This window comes from Cygnus olor, chromosome 23 (assembly GCF_009769625.2).
Source record: "Cygnus olor isolate bCygOlo1 chromosome 23, bCygOlo1.pri.v2, whole genome shotgun sequence".
NCBI lineage: Eukaryota > Metazoa > Chordata > Aves > Anseriformes > Anatidae > Cygnus > Cygnus olor.
Genome location: NC_049191.1, coordinates 774422 through 792352, shown reverse-complemented (window position 1 = coordinate 792352; position 17931 = coordinate 774422). Strand labels below are relative to the sequence as shown.

Genomic DNA, 17931 nt, shown 5'->3' with positions numbered 1-17931 from the left:
TCCTCCGCAGGTGACCCCGGCCGCGGGCAGCAAGCTGAAGCGCCCCACCTTCCACTCCAGCCGGACCTCGCTGGCGGGGGACACCAGCAACAGCTCCTCGCCGGCCTCCACGGGTGCCAAAGCCAGCCGGGCAGGTAAGCTGGGTGCAGGGGCTGAAAGCTCCCGCCGCGGCTGTTCCTTCTTGGATGCTTAATTTGGGAGAGCAAATACCAACTGCCCAGGGAGCTGGCAGAGCCTGCAGCAAGCGGGGGACACTGATGCGTGCCGGGGGGGTGCTGCAGCAGGCGGGCTGTGTGATGAACCCCCCTTGCTGGAGGGGCGATGTGCAGGCTAACGAGAGCGGCCGCAGCGGTGCTGCCGTTCTGTGTGCCGGTGCTCACGGGGCTCTGGGCTCCCCTCGCAGATCCCAAAAAGACAGCCAGTCGTCCCACCAGCCGTGCCGGGAGCCGCGCGGGCAGTCGGGCCAGCAGCCGGCGGGGAAGCGACGCCTCCGATTTCGACCTGCTGGAAACGCAGTCGGCGTGCTCGGACACTTCGGAGAGCAGCGTAGCCGGCGGGCAAGGCAGCTCGCGCCGGGGCATGGCGAAACCCTCCAAAATCCCAACCATGTCCAAGAAAACAACCACTGCCACCCCAAAAACTCCAGGCCCCAAGAGATAATACTGTACCCACGCCCTCCTGAAAGAAAGAAAACCCAACCTGTGTCCAATTTTTAACCCTACTACGTACATTGGATGTATATTTATTCTAAATGGGAGAAACTATATTGTTAAAAGTGTAAAAGAAAGTTGTGTTATGGAAGCTGCCTTATTTGTTTTTTTCCTTTTTTGTAAGTTACTATTTTCATGTGAATATTTATGTAGATAAAAATTGCCTCTTGGCGACCCCTGTTCAGAGAGGGGCCTGGAAAACTGAGATGTGGGAAGGAAAGAAAAAAAAAAAAAAAAAAAAAAAGGAAGCAAAAAAGGTCAAGATGTGAAAGTGTAAAGAAAAACTAAACTATAAATAGGATTTCTGCGCGGTGCAGGGTGTGAACCTGCTTTATCTTTTAGGATTGTTTCCTAAATGCATCTTTATAAACTTAACTTGCTGTCTCAGCAAGGTAAATTATATTTAAAAACAAAGACCTGAATCCTACAGTGTTCAAGGAACTCTCTTTTGTAAATCACAGATACCTCAAGCAGAGAAACATGAGGTGAGGGGATTTGGGGCTTATGTTTCCATTTTTTTAAAGCTATGTGATTTTACCTGAAGAAAGCGGAGTTTGACAATAAAATTTGCACACACTACAGCTAAGGTCATTATAACTGCTGTCTTTAAAATACTGTCCCGGCAACTTCGTTTTTAAAGAACAAAAAATGCTGATGGGTTTGGGGAGGGGGTTCACGATAACGCTGTCCAGAAGAGAGCACGCTGGTAAGATTGCAGGTTTGGATCACAGACACATCCCTTAGCGGTGGTGGGTCCCGCGGGTTAGAGGATTCTTCTGGATTTAAGGCCTAAGAGACGACCCACCTTGTTCCTTACAGGATTGCTATTTATCTGCATCTCTTTTCCTATTTATTATTTAACTGGTCATTCCACTTCCAACCAGGCTGAGATTGATGTGACCTCTGCTCCTAGAAGAAATCTGGACTTACACGCACAGTTGCTTGTCCTTGAAATGAGTCTCACCAGCACACTCGCTACAAGTCCTGTCTGGCTTTTGTACGCTACTTTTTCTTTGTAATAAAATCGAACTGACCAAGTGACCAGGAGATGGGCGGAGGTAGAGGGCTCAGCGGAGCCCCTGTGTTTATTAAATATTGTTCCTCCGGCTCTGACCGTGTTGCTGTGTGATTCTCTCAATTGGTTTAAATTGAGGCAAAACTGAAGCTCTACCAATGAATTGTTTAAAAACCAGACACATTTTTGTATTAAAATTGCTTGCGGTAATAAACAATCTTGCCTCCTACTTTATTCCAGAGTGTTAGTGTTTGAGTCTGGGCGAGGGAGCTGTCCCGCACGCAGAGGCGATGCCTGCGTGCCGCTGTGCCTCCAACTCGCAGCAGCCGCAGGGCGTCTGCACGCAGCTTTCCTTGCAGAGTGGCGCAGGGACCGGCTTCGCTGCCGGCCCCCAGACTGAGGGGGCTCTGGGGTGTGAGGTTTCCCTGCTCCAGGCGTGTGGGTGCCTGCGGGTGAGGTGGGTGGATGCCTGCTGGAGTGGGCGTTTGCCAGCGGGATCGCCTGGTGGGGTGTGCGCTGGTGGGGATGGGTGCTGGGGAGGTGGGTGCCCAGCGAGGTCAGCACCCAGGAGAGTGTGTGGGGTGGGTGCTGGGCACGGCGGAAAGAGAGGTCGGTCCCTCAGGGGTGGGAGCACAGGGTGAGGGGCGCAGTGTCTGTGGGGTTGGGTGCATGAGTTGGGTGCCCGTGGGCTTGGGTGTCTGGGGGTGGGTGCCTGAGGGGGTGGGTGCCCGTGGTTTTGGGTTTCTGGGGGTAGCTGCCCATGGGTTTGGGTGTCTGGGGGTGGGTGTCCGTGGCTTTGGGCACCCGCAGCGGTGAGCATCCCAGGGCCGGGTGCCCGTGGGGGCGGCTGCCCAGCGGCGCGCCCTTTGCCCCGGGGGCGGCCGGGCGGGGAGCACCGGGGCCGGGGCGGTGCCGCCGGCGGGCCCGTCCCTTTCCCTCGCCCCGCCGGGGCGGACCGGGGCCGGGACCGGGGCCGGGGGCCGCGCGGGGGGCCGCTCCGCACCGCACCGGGCGGCGGCGGCGGCGGCGGCGGGGGGGGCGGCCCGGGCGGCGGCGGTGCCATGGGGCCGGGGCGCGGGGCGGCGGCGGGCCGGGGGCCGCTGGGCGCCCTGGCGCTGCTCTGGGCGGCGGCGGTGCTGTGCCAGCTGGGCAGCGGCAGCGTCCTCCGCCGCCGCCTCCACGCCGCCGGCTTCCTCCAGCGGCGGCTGAGCGGCGGCGAGCGGCGGGACGTGCAGCGGGAGATCCTGGCCGTGCTCGGGCTGCCCGGGCGGCCGCGCCCGCGGGCCCCCGCCGCCGCCCGCGCCCCCGCCGCCGCCGCGCCGCTCTTCATGCTCGACCTGTACCACGCCGTGGCCGGCGAGGAGGAGGCGGAGGAGGAGGAGGCGGTGTCGCGGCCGGTGCTCACCGGGCTCAGCACCCAGAGCCCCCCGCCCGGCAGCGTCGTCAGCCGCGCCGACACCGTGGTCAGCCTCGTCAACATGGGTGAGCGGCGGCCCCGGGGCGCGCCGAGGGACCGGGGCGCACGGGCAGGACGGCGGAGGAGCGGAGCGCACGGGCGGGAGCCGAGACGGGAGGAGCGGGGCGCACCGGGGAGCACGGAGGGACCGGGGAGTGCTGAGGGACCGGGGAGCGCCGGGGCGCACGGGAGCAGCCGGGCTGCACGGGGCGCACCGGGCGCGGACACACCGTTGCCGGCCGGAGCGCCGGGGTCCCGGGGAGCGGCGCGCTGCGGGACGCGCGGCACCCGCTGGGCGCACCGGGGCGGACCGGGCAGAGCCCCCCCGCCCCGGGCAGAGCCCCCCGCCCGGCCCGGAGCGGGGCTGCGGCGGCCGCGTTACCGGGAGCGGAGCCGGGAGCGGAGCCCAGCGCCGCGGACCGGGTGCCCGGCTCGGCCGTCGGGGCGGGCGGCGGCACCGAGCCGTTTGCACCGACGGCCGCCAGCATCCGTCGCTCCCGGGGCGCTCTCCCGGTGTCTCCCTGCTCACAAAGCCCCTTTCGCACGGAGCTCGGCCCCGTAGCGGCGGGAGGGGGCTGCGAGGGACCCGGTGGCCGCGGGCTGGGGGCGTGCGGGGCTCGCTCGGTCCCTGCTGCGGATGGCTCGGGATGGGGGGGGCGCTCCGAGATTTCTCCAAGCGGCAGCCACCTGGGCCTCCCCCGACCCCCCGCGCGGGCTCCCCACCATAACGAAGCTGCGAACCGACGGGGCGGGCTCGAGGGAGCGGCGTCGCCCACCCCATTGAGTGGGTGCACGCGGAGCACCCGAGAGGTGAGCGGGACGTGCGGGGGGCAGCAGCTCTCCCGGGCCAGCAGCAAGGGGGACGAATTACCTGCGGTGGGACCCTGAATCCCAGCTCAGAATAAAATCCTCAAGGTTGCTAATTACTGCTGGAATCCCGTCGGGCTGGTTACGGAGCAGTGCCGGGCTCCAGCACCGTCCCATTTCCAGACAGCTGTGAGTGGCAGCCAGAGAAGAGCCGTTTCCAGCCGGCACCCCCGGGCCATGAGCACTGGGACCACTGGGGTCCCACTGGGACAGGCTGAACCAGCAGGATGCCCAGACCAGGCTTTCAGATAGGCAGCTCTTCCCTGCCTCTTCTCTTTGCTTCAAGGGGTGTTCATGTGGGCACATGCCCCTCTCTAGGCATCCCTGGCCAAGCACGAGGCTTTTTGGGGGGGCATCTGTGCCAAGGCTGGGGGCGGGGGATGTCTGCAGGCACAGAGCTCTGGCCTGACCTGGGAGCTGCGGACGTGGCCAGGTCTCGGCCCCACCTTTCTGGAGCACGACCGGATTCGGCTGCTGCACCGTGGTTTGCAAGTGGCAGCAATGGGAAGGAGAGCACTGCCTTGCAGCACCACCAAGGACCAGACAGGGCCTGTCCTCCCCTGAACCGCTCCAGGCCCCTTGGGAGAAGGTATGGGTGAGCAAGCAAGGACCACAGAGGCATCTCCCATGTCCTCTTCATCCTTTCCAGCATCCCCTGTACCGTGTTTGGCTATGAAGAAGCCAGAGAGCGCCACAGTACAGCCCCAGTGCTTTGGGTAGCGGTTGGGCACGCAGCCCCCCAGCTGCCTCTGCAGCACTCCGGGACAGGGGGCTCAGCACATCAGGGGCAGCCAGGCCCAAGGAGGTGGATGTTGGGGCATCAGACTCCCAGCTCCCCTCAACATGAACACCAAAAAAGTGCTTTAAAATGAACAGGTTTGGCTACAGGCACAGCCAGTGGGTGCCTGGGAGGAGCGGTGCTGGCTCAGGGGTGCCCACGCCGCTCCCTTTCCTTGTGCTCCTGGAGCAGCAGGGAGAGCTGGGGAGCAGAGTTTCAGCCTTCAATTTGAATGGCTTTGAATTCTGCGGCTTCATGAGTCCCTTCATGTTAATTAATTTATTTTTTTTTTTGTGGGAGAAGGCTAACTTTAATTTGCATGCATAATTTTTTGCACAATTATCCTGATGGGACATGCAAATGGGGTAAGTCAGCGCTCCATTAGGCACCTGGACCGCTCCGCTCCCGCCCGCGGAGCGCTGTGTGAGCTGGGCATGTGCGCGGCTCCCAACGGCACGCCTTTGGGAAGGGGACGCACCGAAGCTCCCTGGCACACAAGCGTGTCCCATTTCGGCCGGGCAGTGCCTGTGCCTGCCGGCCGGGGCAGGACACAGAGCCGGGGGCTGAAGCCCCTCCAGGCCGCGCTGCGTGGGGCAATGGGCAGCGGCGGCTCTTTGGCCACCTTCGGTTGGGTTTGGTGGCGATGGCTCCGCTCGTCCCAGCCCAGCTTTGAGAGTTGTCCCGGCCCTGGGCAGGGCCATCAGCTGTGCAGCACGGCTGCACACAGGCTGAGATCGTGGAGCAGAGGTTCACGCTGGCAAGCCCAAGGAGGAGGCTCACGGTGTGCAGTGCCCGAGCCCCGTGGTGCCAAATGGGTGCTGGCGCTCTGTATGCACCCACGGTGTGTGTTTTAAAGGGGGAAATCTTAGCAAGTAAAACCCTTCGGGTCTACCTGTGACACTGCACTCTCCTCTGACTGCTTACAGCTGCGGGAGGTGGTGGGGGGTGTAGGCAGGGGCCAAGGCAGACTCCCAGGCACACGCAGCAGGGCGTGGGGTGCCCTTTGCAGAGTCCCCGTCCCACAGCTCCCAGCATTCATCTTCGGAAGATGGAGGTGCTCATGGGATGGAGCAGGAGCCCAGCTGCATTTGCAGTGCTTGGGAGAGCTCCTAAATCTCTCCCTGCTTAGGAAAGCCTCTGGAGGTTATTTTTTCCTGCTTCCAAGCAAAGGACAGCATCTTCCTTGCATCTCCTTTAAAATTATTTTAAGATTCAGCATACTTGATGTGGTTGAATATCCTGGCATTTCCTTTTAATTTAGTGTCTGAAATGATCATGGGGACCGTTCAGAGCAGCCAGGACTAGTAATTACGACTGATGCGCAGTTTATAGAAACACCGCGCACACAGAAGGTTTACAACGAAGAAGTGCAGCTAAAAATAAGGTGGGGAGCGAGGAAAAGGCGTCCCCATAGCCCCGCGCCTGCCAGCCAGGAGGGGTGCGGGGGCACGGGGCTGGTCACACAGCAGGGCTCAGCATGGCAGGAGCTGGACAGCCCGGCTGCCATTTTATATGGGTTTATATGCTTTTCCTATTATTTAATTGGGGGGAGGGTGCACAAGACATGGCTGTGGCGTTCATGTCTGGGGAAAGACGCAGCAGCCCCAAGGGGTGAGACGGTGACTGCAGAAGGAGGGGGCAAGGAGAGCAGGAGCTTGAGCTGGGTTTTTTTAGCGTCCCATCCGCAATCCGGATAATCCGCCCACAGGTAATTGTGGGTTGGCGGTGCGGCTGAGCCAACCTCGAATCAATAGCCGGGTGCCCAGGCTGAGGGGGGGCCCCTGTGCCTGCCCCCCCCCCCCGCCAGCAGCAGGGTTCGAGCAGCAGCCTTTCCGCCTGGGCAAGGGGCGCCGGGTGCTTTTGGGACACAGCGCCTGCTCCCCCACAGCTGGTTCATCATTTTGCACACATTTATAACTTTGCCAGAAAAGACAGCAATATTAACCCTCGCTGAACACAACGATCATAAAGCCGTGCTGCTGTTTGCTAATTGTCCCGTCCCCTTTGCCTTCACCTTGCTGCTCTACGCCCCTGTCAGCACAAAGGAGGACACATTTCGGCCCTGCCCTTCCGAGGCTGTGCTCCAGCAGGCAGCGAAGGGGGCACAAAGCAGGGCTTTTCCTGCCCCATCCCCGTTGCAGAGCAGATGCCTCGCGTGGAGCTGCATCCTTGTGGCACGGCCGCAGAGATCACCTCGGTCCTGCCACGAGAACTGCCGCTGCCCTTCCCTGGGTGTGTGGTCATAAATCAGGTGGGGCGAATTTAAATGATTCTGGTAAAGCCTCTAATTGCAGCTGCTCAGGGTGTTTGAAGACCTCAGTGTGTGCTTTATGAGCCCCTGCTGCGTCCATCGCTTACTGCTCCCCGCGGGAAGGGAGCTGGGTTTGCGAGGGCTCTGCCCGTACCTGGCTGCAGACGTTGCTGCCGCGCGTTGTGATGGCCTGGGAGAAGTTCAACGCACAAGGGGAATGCGGTTCAGTTCTCCGGGTTCCCTGAGGATGTCACCAGCCGGTAGCACGGAGAAACCTGGCCCCGGTGCTTTGCTGTGGCTGTGGGCAGCCAGTGAGATACCTGGGTGACCATAAATACCTGAGGGGCACCGACTTGGGGCTGGTTTCCCCGCGGGGCCTCCCTTGGGGTGCTCATCAGCTGCAGGAGGGCAGACTACGGGGACCACTTGGTTATTTTGTGGGGCTCAAAGGGTTTTGCAGGCGCAACGAGGCAGCAAAGGCCCTGGCAGGACCTCTCACTGCTGGGGCACGCTCAGCTGCCCTCAGTGGCTCGGTGCAAGGAACGGAACTGCACAAAAGGCACCAGCTCGCGGGGCCTTGGCTGGCTGGGGGCCGACAGCCTCGGCCCCGGGGCAGCCTCCAGAGCCCACCCAGGGCAGCGGGGAGACCCCAGGCACGGCGGTGTGCTCGGGGGTCCCGGTGTCCTCGGGGGCGCGTGGGCCAAATCCGGCTCCCGGTGCATCCCTGCAGCAACTCCCGCGCAGCTGGCAGCCGGCCGGCGGCCTCGCCGCGGCAGCAGGAAGCGCTCTCCGCATCCGCCCCGGGCCGCCTGGCCCCATGCTTTTTTTAAAACATAGCTTGTGGTGAGCCCAGTAGCTGGAGGGAATGTGGTGTTTTGTTTTGTTTTCAAAGAAAAAAACTGAGAAAAAAATAAATAATAATTAAAAAAAAAAAGACGGAAAGATCCGTGGATGCATAGTTAAAATCTGGGCATTCGGTTTGAAGAGAGGCACTGAGCTGCCCCCACGTATTGGGGGGGGGGGGGGGGGGGGGGTTCGGCTCTGTAGTGTAGTACATTTGGAATGTTCCCCCCCCCCCCCGGAACTGGTTAAAATTTGCATTTAAACATGTCCGGTTAATTATTTATTTGTGTGTTTGTCTGGTTTAAGTGAGCACCAGCTCAGATTTGTTATATTTCTTTTACGCCTGAAGCAGGAGGAGCTTTAATCACTTTAATTATGTTCAGTCATGGCAGTCTGGAATATTTTTAAAGAACAACTTGAAGAAAATAATTACATAGTGAAACCGTGTGGGGATGCCTTACCGTAAAGGAACACAGTGTGTTTGTTCTTTACGGATGTGAAAAAAAATTACCAGAAGTTTTTTCTCCGCAAAAGCACCAGATTTCTGCAGAAAGGAGACACTTGGTAGAAAGTGAGGGTTTATTTTTACAGAGCAGTTGTCTGGTCAGTCAGAGAGGTGGGAACCTGCAGCAGAGCTCATTGGGGCAGGGCACGGAGTCAGCGGGATTTGTCCCTGAACTGGGGGGACGTGGGGCTGCTGGGACCCAGGGGTGCTGTGGGTTCTGGTCAGCCCCTGGGGGCTCCCTGACCCCTCTGCTCTGCAGTCGAGCAGGACCGGGACACCTCCTCCCCGAAGCCGTACTGGAAGGAGTTCAGGTTCGACCTGACGCAGGTGCCCACGGGCGAGTCGGTGACGGCCGCTGAGTTTCGCATCTACAAGGCACGGGGTGCCACCCGCCACGCCAACAGCACCCTGCACGTCAGCATCTACGAGATCGCAGTGGAGCACTCCAACAGGTGGCAGGGATGGGATGGGGACGGGGATGGGGACGGGGATGGGGACGGGGACGGGGATGGGGACAGGGATGGGGCCCCCAGCCAGTGCCGGCTCTGGCACTCGCCTTTCCCAGCGCCGTGCCAGTGCCAAGGGCATCAGCACGCCGCAGCCGTCTGTTCCCACGGCGTCCCCGGGCAGTGACACACCCGGCGTTTCGGCCGGGCGGGGAGGGCGCTTCGCTTTTCCCAGGGCAGCTGCCAGGGTGCCACCGTCACACACGGCACGGCCGCAGGCGCCGTCCTGACCCTGCAGCGCCGGGATCTGTACGGGCACGGACACCGGGGAGTCATTTCTGTGACTGGCCGTGGGCTGCCGTTGCCTTCGGGTGCTATTACTCACAGGCGTCTTTTTTTTCCCATTTCCCAGGGAGTCCGACTTGTTCCTGCTGGACGCCCAGGACCTGCGCGCGGGGACCGAGGGCTGGCTGGTCTTCGATGTCACGGCCGCCAGCAACCACTGGTTAGTGGATCGGAAATACAACCTGGGCCTGCGGCTCTACGTGGAGACGGATGACGGTAAGCCCAGCTGCAGCATTTGGGGCCAGATCCCCAGGAATGGCAGGCCTCTCACCCCATTAGCGCGTGTGGGGTGGCAGCAGGGCTCAGCTCTGCAGTTCCAATCCCAGCTGCGATGGAGAGCCTGGGGCGTGGAGGTGGGCAGCGCTGAAGTTCCTGGTGTGGGCTGGGGGGACTCCGGGGGGCTCCCTCCCTGGAGAGGTTCTCATGTGCAGCTGCAGGTTAACCTTCCTGGCACTGCTCCTACAGCAGGGTGTGGGCACAATGCTGAGGGTGCAAGGCAGTGCAGGATCAGTGCCACGGCCCCATCCTGATGTGGTGGTGACAGGGAAAACCGCTTGCTTGGCTCTCACTTGGCTTTTCTCCCAAGAGCCTGAATCGCTGTTCATGACCTTAGCGTGGCAGTGGCCGTGCAGGATGAGGCCCTGCCGCCTCCATGCCATGCACCTGGGCTGCAGAAACCACAGCGCCCCGCTGCAGAGCTCCCCCTGCATTTTGCCTCCCTGCAACCTGCTCCTGCTCCGTCCCTGCAGGGCTCAGCGTTGACCCGGGCTCGGCCGGGCTGCTGGGGCGCCGGGGGCCCCGCTCCAAGCAGCCATTCATGGTCACGTTTTTCCGGGCGAGCGCCAGCCCCATGCGAGTCACAAGGGCAGCCAGAGCACCCAGGAGGAGGCAGCCCAAGAAGACGAACGACCTCCCGCACCCCAACAAGCTGCCAGGGATCTTTGGTAAGAGCACGGGAGCAGCCCCCAGCACAGAGGATAGGAGTGGGCCTTGCCAAAAGCACGAGGCTCTGCGGTTGCCACCATGAAGGGCCCTTCTCTTAGCACCTTGCCCTTTCCGAAATCCCTCTGCCAGCCCAGAGGTGCAGCCCTTGGGGGGAGCACAGCGACCAGTGGGGCCACTGACAGATAGAGGGCCACAGCAGGTCCGGGAGCGCGCCCTCAGGGCAGCCTGCTTTTGTGGGGCTTTCTGGATGATGCTTTTTTTGCAACATTGCCCTCATTTTGGAGCTGCCCCAGGAAGGCATCACGGCCCTGGGGAGCCGCTGGGGTAGGAGGGGAGCCCCAGTGCTTGGGGCACTTGGGAACGTCCCAGAGCTGTGAGCACCATCGATTTACGCCTCCCCAGGCTGCATCCCCTTGTCCCAGTGGTGGAGCAAAAACTTCAGCCTGCTCTGAAGCTGCTTTGCAACGAAGAGGCTCCCTTGGAGTAACCCCAGCCATCCGGGCTATGCAGCCCCACGGTTTGGTGGGGCCGGGGGGCACCGAGCGCACGTGGCTGACGCTGCCTGCCCTCTTCCCTGCAGATGACGTCCACGCCACGGACGGGCGCCAGGTCTGCCGGCGGCACGAGCTCTACGTCAGCTTCCAGGACCTGGGCTGGCTGGTACGGACCCACTCCCCCCGGGAAGAACCACGGCCCCCATGGTGATGGGCAGTGGTGGGAGCAGCGCAGCCGTGTGCCGGGACCTTATGGCAAATGAGCTGGCACAGCCTGAACCCCACAGTGACCCTGAACTCTTCATGCGGTCTGCAAGTCAAAATAAGCCCTCGCTGCTGGCACAGCCGCCTGGGGAGGAGGCACGGGGGTGCAGGTGGTGGAGGAAGGGGCTCAGCAAGCACACGGCTGCCCCAGCACAAACCCTTTTCCTTGCAGGACTGGGTGATCGCCCCGCAGGGGTACTCAGCCTACTACTGCGAGGGGGAGTGCGCCTTCCCACTGGACTCCTGCATGAACGCCACCAACCACGCCATCCTGCAGTCCCTGGTCAGTGCGCAGCCGGCCAGGGCTGGGTGTTGGGGAGGGCAGAGCCCAGCAAAGCGTCTGGGGGTGCACACAGAGCTCAGAGCACGAGGGCTCTGCAAGGTCAGCTTGGCCACAAGGGCAGGACAGGGAGGGTTGGGCAGTGCTGGCGAGTCTCCACTGCCCGGTTTTCTGCCTGGCACCCCCTGGCACCTGGGGGAGATGCCCCAGGTGGGTACCCAGTCCCAGACCCCAGGAAGGGGCAGCATCGTGCCCGGGCACCCTCCTTGCCCGCTGTGCACGGAGGCTGCAGCCGAGGCCCCATGGCGTGAGGCTGCGGCACAGAGCCCAAGCGCTGGGCTCAGCATATTCTGAACAGGAAAGCTTTAATGCCCCATTTTCCCAAATCCACCCCGCATCGCAACCCATGCTTTAATTTCTGGAATTTCCTGACCTGTGAGTGTTTGATTTCCCAATGGCAGAGTCACGCCGACTCCGGTGCTCGCGGTTAATTACAGGGAGTGCCGAGTCTTCGGCCGAGCCTTTGAAGGTGTCGCCTGGCAGGGTTTATTTTTTGCATTAACAAAGCTGCCAGAGCCCCCCCACCAGCTGCGGGCACCCACCCCTCACCTCCCAGCCCGGCGTTCTTCCCGAAACGGAGCCGCTTGGGCAGACGTGAATCACCTGCCACCCGGGGCTGGCCCTTCTGGGAAGCACTGGGGACCAGGGCGAGCGCGCCGGGAGCCGTGCCAGCCCAGCCGGTGCTGCAAATAGCAGGGTTTGACAGCAAAACACCGGACTTCCGAGCTGGGAGAGCTCAGCTGGCCCCGCAGTAAATGACTCGCACATGTGGGGCGAGGCTGGGGGGGGGCTGCGAGCGCTCGGCAGCCCGCGAACCTCCCGGCCTGCGCCGGCACAACGCGCACCTCGAGCAGGGCCCAGGGTACCCCAGGCTCCTGAGGGGGTCCCAGGCTTTGTGCCTCGGTGCCGTGCAGAAGTCAGGGGTGGTGCTGAGCCCCGGGGGGGGATCAGCCCTATTGCAAACCCCCGTGCTGCCCCAAGGGGCTGCTTGCTTAGCTGAGTGTGAAAAGAGGCCAGGAATCCCAAATTAATGAAGGGGCTGCCCAGCCCGCACGGTGCCATGAGGCCCAATCCAATATAAACTGCAGCAAGGACTGCCAAGGGCTTAGAATAAATATTTTTACGAAGCGCTAGAAATAATCCCCCCATTCACCCAGGCTTTTCACAGGTAAGAGCCGGGGCTCTTTGAAGCTTCGCCCGCGCTCACGGCTCCTCTCCCCGCAGGTCCACCTGATGAAGCCCGAGGCCGTGCCCAAGGCGTGCTGTGCGCCCACCAAGCTCAGCGCCACCTCCGTCCTCTACTACGACAGCAACAACAACGTGATCCTCAAGAAGCACCGCAACATGGTGGTGAAGTCCTGCGGCTGCCACTGACCCGGCCCCGCTGCCTCCTGCGTGTGTGCGGGGCTTGCTCCGGGTGCAGGGCTTGCTCTGCGGGCTGGATCGTAGCAGAGACCATCGGTAATAATACTGATACCCCCTCCACATCCCTCCCGACCCTTCCCCTTCCCAGACGTGGATGTAAATAATATAAAACTTTTGTTCTCTTACCACACTTAATGAGACCCATCCGTACTATACATGCACATATATATATATATATAGGAGAGAAAGAGAGGATTTGTGGCTGGTGACGTGTCTGGCCCTGGCGGATGTGTTTTGCTTGGGCGCTGCTGGCTCAGAGGCTGCTGCAGCCTCCGGTGCTGGTGGGGGCAGACTGGGCTGGGGGGGGTGAGGGCAGGGGAGGCAGCGGCTGCGCTGCTCTGGGCCCATGCACATTTAGCTAACCCAGCTCTAACCAGCGCCTCCAAGTCCCTAAATGAAAACAGTGTCAGCCAATCCAGCAGCTGGCTGACTAACCCGCTCCTGTTTACTTAAAGTTCACAAAGCCCAGCCAATGGGAAAAAAAAAAAAAAAAAAACATATTGAGCTACGACACTGTTATAAAATAAACACCTAGTCTGGAAAATAAACATGTAGTTTCTCTTGCTGCTTGTTTTTTAATAAATGTCACGGCACAGCAGTGCTCTGTTCTGCAGACAGGATTTCGCAATGAAAAAATACTCACGATCAGCTAAAATTGTACCTATTTGCCTGAAACGAAGCCCCGTGGAGGTGCTGAGATGTGGGCTGGGGCCAGGCTGTGTCTCCCTGCCTCGGTTGGCGGCTGCTTCCCGCGGGCTCACGAGGGGAGCACGGTCACACGCCACTATTTTCATGGTTATTTATTTGCTGTCTTCCAAAGGAAATGGCCTGGCCTATTTCTCAGCTCAGGTACCTGAGGGACCTTGCATCAGAAAAAACAAATAACATACCTGGTTTAGCCACATGCAAAGAAAAAAAAAAAAAAGAGAGAAAGCCCAATATACCTAATGAAAAACCCTCTGAGGATGGTGCACCAAAATAAGAACAAATCGCCCCCTTCCTGGTGCTTCTTTTCCAGTCCTTGCTCTCCCACTCTTAAGAAATGCCCCCAGGATGGGACGGTGCTGGCCGTGGGGCTGGGCTGCAGCAGGGACTCGTCTCCCCCTGCCGATGTGGGGGCAGGCTGCCAGGTTCTGATCCTGGCCCCGAACGCAGCAGCAATGGGATCAGCTCCGCTCTTCTCGCCCCGGCAGCCTACCCTGCAGCTTGGATTTAGGAACCAGATTTGAGAAGATTAGGGCAAATATTTCAAAAGCAAAGCACATCCTCACACAGTGAGAATTCAATAGCTGGGGCAGGTCCTCAGTATGTTTAAAACTAGCTTTTATTTTTGTCAAATAGAAAGTCTTCACAAAGCCGATAGCAGGCTGACCTTGCCCCATGGGGAGCGCCGGGCGGCGCAGGCACAATTCACCCGGAGTGGGCGCGTTGCTCTCGGCAGCTCCCCGCAGCGCCGTCCGCAGGCACTTGGCGCCGAGCCTCGCAGGGGAAGTTGGGCAGAAGCACAGAAGCAGCACTCCCCCCAGTGCCGGGGTCACACGCACTCCCCACAGTCGGAGATGATCACCTTCTGCTTCGGCTTCCCGTCCTTGGTGCCCTGAGCCTTCAGGAGGAGGAGAACAGGAATTAACGGGAATTCAGGCGCGAGGCTGCGGGCAGGGAGTGGGCGGCACCCCGCTGCACCAACCTCGATCTGCCGCACCACATCCATGCCCTCCGTCACCTCGCCGAACACCACGTGCTTCCCATCCAGCCAGTCGGTTTTATCGCACGTGATGAAGAACTGGGAGCCGTTGGTGTTTGGGCCAGAGTTTGCCATCGACAGCAGCCCTGTGATCAGAAAGCACAACACTACAGCCAGGGTGGGAGCAACACGCTCTGCATGTGAGCCAATACTTAACCAAAACCCATTCCCAGGCCCTGCAAAACCCTGTCAGTTTTAAGAGGGTCTCTGAATACTAATCTCCACAAACTGGTGGAAACAGATCATGCCAAGAAAAAAACACCTGCAAGCATCAAAGGAGGAAAGTGATAGAGAGCATTAATCTCTTTTCAGTTGCGGCAGTAGGAAAGCTGTTTGTACGGAGATAAGCCTGCTTGCTTTTTACTACTTGTCTAATGCTTGTAGTTGCACTGCGACATCCCTCCTCTAAAATCCAACAGGAAAGCAGCTTTGAAACTCTCCACGATACCACAGTGGAAATTAACGGTGCATGGACAGAAAGAGAGCGCTGCACTTCTGCCTGCTGAACGCCAGAGGCAGACAACAGCCTGGCCGCGGCAGAGGCGTTTGGCCAACGCAGACCTTCACTGCACAGCCAGGACGAGCTGGCCTTACCCGGTCCCGTGTGCTTGAGAATGAAGTTTTCATCATCAAACTTCTTCCCGTAGATGGATTTGCCTCCGGTGCCGTTGTGGTTGGTGAAGTCCCCGGCCTGGCACATGAACTGGGGGATGATGCGGTGGAAGCTGCTCCCCTTGAAGCCGAAGCCTTTCTCATGGGTGCAGAGGCAGCGGAAGTTTTCTGTTCGGGACAAGAGCCAGAGGTGAGCACAGCACCACAGCCCCTGCACCCGAGAGGCTGACCCGCTCCTCACCTACGGTCATGGGCACCACGTCGGAGCGCAGGAGGATCTGGAGTCGCCCGGCGGGTTTGTTCCCGATCTTGATGTCCATGTAAACCTGGGGGTTGGCCCGGGCCTTCTTTGCAGGAGGCTCACCCTGGGCAGGGGAAGAAAAAGACAAGTGGTGGTGCTCTGCTCTGCCACCCGACGGCCAGCCCAGCCCTGCATCCCCAGCCGGCAGCAATGGTGCAGGCAGCACTAGCTCCAAAACTCCCCAGAGGCAACACAGGCAGCAGACATTGGCCCCAGGCCCCTAGGGGCCGCTGCAGGGCCGGTCAGAAACCTGTGTAAGGCTTCTGGGAACACAGGGGCTGCCTGGGGCCGCCACTTGCTCCTGGCTCCCACTTCTGGCGGCTGGCAGGACCTGGAGGTCCCTGTGTGGCGATTCCCCAGACCCGTGGCACACAGAGGGCACAGACGGCTCCAGCCGTTCCTCCTACCTCCTGCGCCTCTTGTTTGGGTGCCTCCGCTCCTCCTTCCTCTGTGTTCTCCTCCAGAGTCTTCCCTGAGAACTTCTTCAGCCATTCGTCATCTGACCAGACTGTGACAGACGAGGAAATAGTTGGTGCAAGGTGACAAAGCCCACAGCCACGCACGACGTACAGGTCAGGGCTTGGTGTGGCTCTGGCAGCAGTGGGATTGCAGCCAGGGCACAGGAGCACGCAGCTGGCACAGCCGACCCCAGGACAGTGTGCGGGTACCCTGCCACATAGGGAAATAAGGGACAGAGCCAGCAATTCCTCCAGGCATGGCAAGCCGACCAGCCCACGCAGGCATTGCTGGGCACAGCCTGGGCCCCCTGCACGTTTCAGATGTGACCAGACGTGCCAGTAATCCTGCCCGGCATGTGTGCATGCATTTCGTGTGCTCTGTTAGAGAGCGTGAGGGCAGCTGGAAGCACAGCCAAGAGCGCATCTGCCCGAGGGACCAGGGGATATTTTCGGTTATCAGGATGCTGCTCAGCCTGCTGCAATGCCTGGATGGGAGGCAGAGCGCTGGGAAAGCAGAAAGGCTGATACACCAGAGTCTGAATGTCCCTGGGGATTTCTCCTTTCCAGGGCACCAACTCACCCGGCCTGGATGACCCTTCTTTAATTCGCATTGGCTTGGCCAAGTTCACACGAATTGTCCTGCCAAAGAGCTCAGACTCATTCTGCAGAGAACAAAAGCAGAACAAAGCCCACCACAAGGTAAAAACTCACCAGGGCCCCCAAATCCCTGCAGAAGCCAGAAGAAAACCGCTTGCTTTCTATCCCTGCTTCTAAGCATTGGAGCGAGGGCCCCACAGCTTGGGATCTACACCGAGACTGCAGGCAGTGGTGGAGCAGGGAAGGGCACCATGGCGCTGGGCCTGATCCAGAGCAGCAGGGAGCCCGGCCCGCAGCGAGCAGGGCCCACGCCTGGAGCATCACCAGCTCACGTCTGCAGAGAGCTGCCCCGGGCTCTGCCAGCCACGGGGAGAGCAGCGCCGGGCGGTGCGGGAGCAGGCTCCGTACCATGTTGTCAATGGCTGCTGCAGCATCCTGTGGGAAGAACAGAAGGGAATCATTACAGCCACTTCTCTCCCTCTAAAGGAAAGCCTCAGCACACAGTGCCCCTGCAGAACATCGCCAAAGGGCTGTTTTCCTAAGCCCCGTATGCCCCAGGCTGTGAGAACTGATGGACCTTGCAGGGGCCGTATCTGAGGCAGGGCTTGGAAATACTTGAGGGAGTCTTCTCCCTGACCAACCCATCGCAACTGCTTTGTGTAAGACCCTTGCCCAGTTACACCAGTATTCGGGAGAGGAGGAAAGACCTTGTGGAGGAGGCCTTGGGCAGATTACAAGACCGCAAAGGAGCGGCACTGCATAGCACCCACCAAGAAGAAACCCACAGGGTGCGGCCAGGCCATGGGGATGGCACAGCCGAGAGCGGCCATGCCTTGGCCCAAGGGAAACCCGGGAGCCACGGGGGGCAGACAGGGACCCCTGGGCCTGCCATGGCAGCACCCAGCCCCGGACACCGCGAGAGGAGGACGTGGCCCCAGGCTCAGCCGCCCCCTCTCACCTCCGCCAGCTCGAACTCCACGAAGGCGAACCCCCGGTGCTTCTCTGCGGACACAAAGCGGTCAGGGGGCGGCCGCGCAGCCTGCGGGACGCCCCCGGGGCCCGGCACGCACCGGTCTCGTAGTCCAGCGGGATCTGGATGTCGGTGATGTCGCCGAAGGGGATGAAGGCGGCGTGCAGCACCTTCTCGTCCACCTCCTCCGCCAGCCCGCCTGCGGCCGACACCGCGTTAGCGCCGAGACGCCCCCACGGCCCCCCCCGGTCCCTACGACCCCACACAGGGCCCCCACGGCCCCAAACAGCCCCGCACACGGCCCCACGCACCCACGTACAGCACCCGCTTGGTGGCCGCCATTTTCCCCGCACCGCCCCGGAACCTTGCGGCAGCTCCGCCCTCAGCGAGGGGCGGCCGCGGCCATTTCCCGGTACCGGGGCCCGAGCGGAGCCGCCCCGGGGCCGGCAGCGGGCGCTCGGTGCGGCCGCCGCCCGGGTACGAGAGAATGGGAGGAGACGTGCGCTGAGCACATCCAGCCAAAAGTGTAAAAACACCCAGAACAGCAAAGCGCTGCCTCGCCTGC

The 17931-nt window shown here is 60.7% G+C and overlaps 3 protein-coding genes across 18 annotated transcripts in view; 2 read left to right on the top strand and 1 right to left on the bottom strand.

The window, feature by feature from the left end:
* Window positions 1–1959, top strand: part of MACF1 (microtubule actin crosslinking factor 1) — a 143068-nt gene extending 141109 nt beyond the window's left edge. For all 16 annotated transcript variants that reach the window (XM_040535285.1, XM_040535287.1, XM_040535286.1 and 13 more), the window contains 2 exons: window positions 11–134; window positions 404–1959. In XM_040535285.1, the coding sequence (XP_040391219.1) occupies window positions 11–134; window positions 404–660 (381 nt within the window). In that variant the 3' untranslated portion in view covers window positions 661–1959. The remainder of the gene's footprint in view (window positions 1–10; window positions 135–403) is intronic.
* An 827-nt stretch (window positions 1960–2786) lies between these two features.
* BMP8A (bone morphogenetic protein 8a) lies at window positions 2787–13297 on the top strand. Its single transcript, XM_040535417.1, has 7 exons — window positions 2787–3207; window positions 8685–8877; window positions 9284–9432; window positions 9966–10160; window positions 10742–10821; window positions 11092–11202; window positions 12484–13297. The coding sequence occupies exons 1-7, from the start codon at window positions 2787–2789 to the stop codon at window positions 12631–12633; spliced, it is 1299 nt and encodes a 432-aa protein (XP_040391351.1). The 3' UTR covers window positions 12634–13297.
* A 693-nt stretch (window positions 13298–13990) lies between these two features.
* Window positions 13991–17805, bottom strand: PPIE (peptidylprolyl isomerase E). The gene is made up of 10 exons (XM_040535312.1): window positions 17678–17805; window positions 17467–17565; window positions 17355–17398; window positions 16805–16831; window positions 16380–16461; window positions 15749–15849; window positions 15282–15405; window positions 15023–15208; window positions 14372–14514; window positions 13991–14287 (listed from the first exon to the last, which is right to left on the bottom strand). The coding sequence occupies exons 1-10, from the start codon at window positions 17706–17708 to the stop codon at window positions 14219–14221; spliced, it is 906 nt and encodes a 301-aa protein (XP_040391246.1). The 5' UTR covers window positions 17709–17805; the 3' UTR covers window positions 13991–14218.
* Window positions 17806–17931: the final 126 nt, after the last annotated feature.

Coding starts and splice junctions, on each gene's coding strand:
- BMP8A (XM_040535417.1), top strand. CDS start 2,787: ATGGGGCCGGGGCGCGGGGCGGCGGCGGGCCGGGGGCCGCTGGGCGCC. Junction 10,161..10,741: donor CAAGCTGCCAGGGATCTTTG/GTAAGAGCACGG, acceptor TCTTCCCTGCAG/ATGACGTCCACGCCACGGAC. Junction 11,203..12,483: donor ACGCCATCCTGCAGTCCCTG/GTCAGTGCGCAG, acceptor CTCTCCCCGCAG/GTCCACCTGATGAAGCCCGA.
- PPIE (XM_040535312.1), bottom strand. CDS start 17,708: ATGGCGGCCACCAAGCGGGTGCTGTACGTGG. Junction 17,566..17,677: donor CAAGCGGGTGCTGTACGTGG/GTGCGTGGGGCC, acceptor TGTCGGCCGCAG/GCGGGCTGGCGGAGGAGGTG. Junction 17,399..17,466: donor CCCGCTGGACTACGAGACCG/GTGCGTGCCGGG, acceptor TTGTGTCCGCAG/AGAAGCACCGGGGGTTCGCC.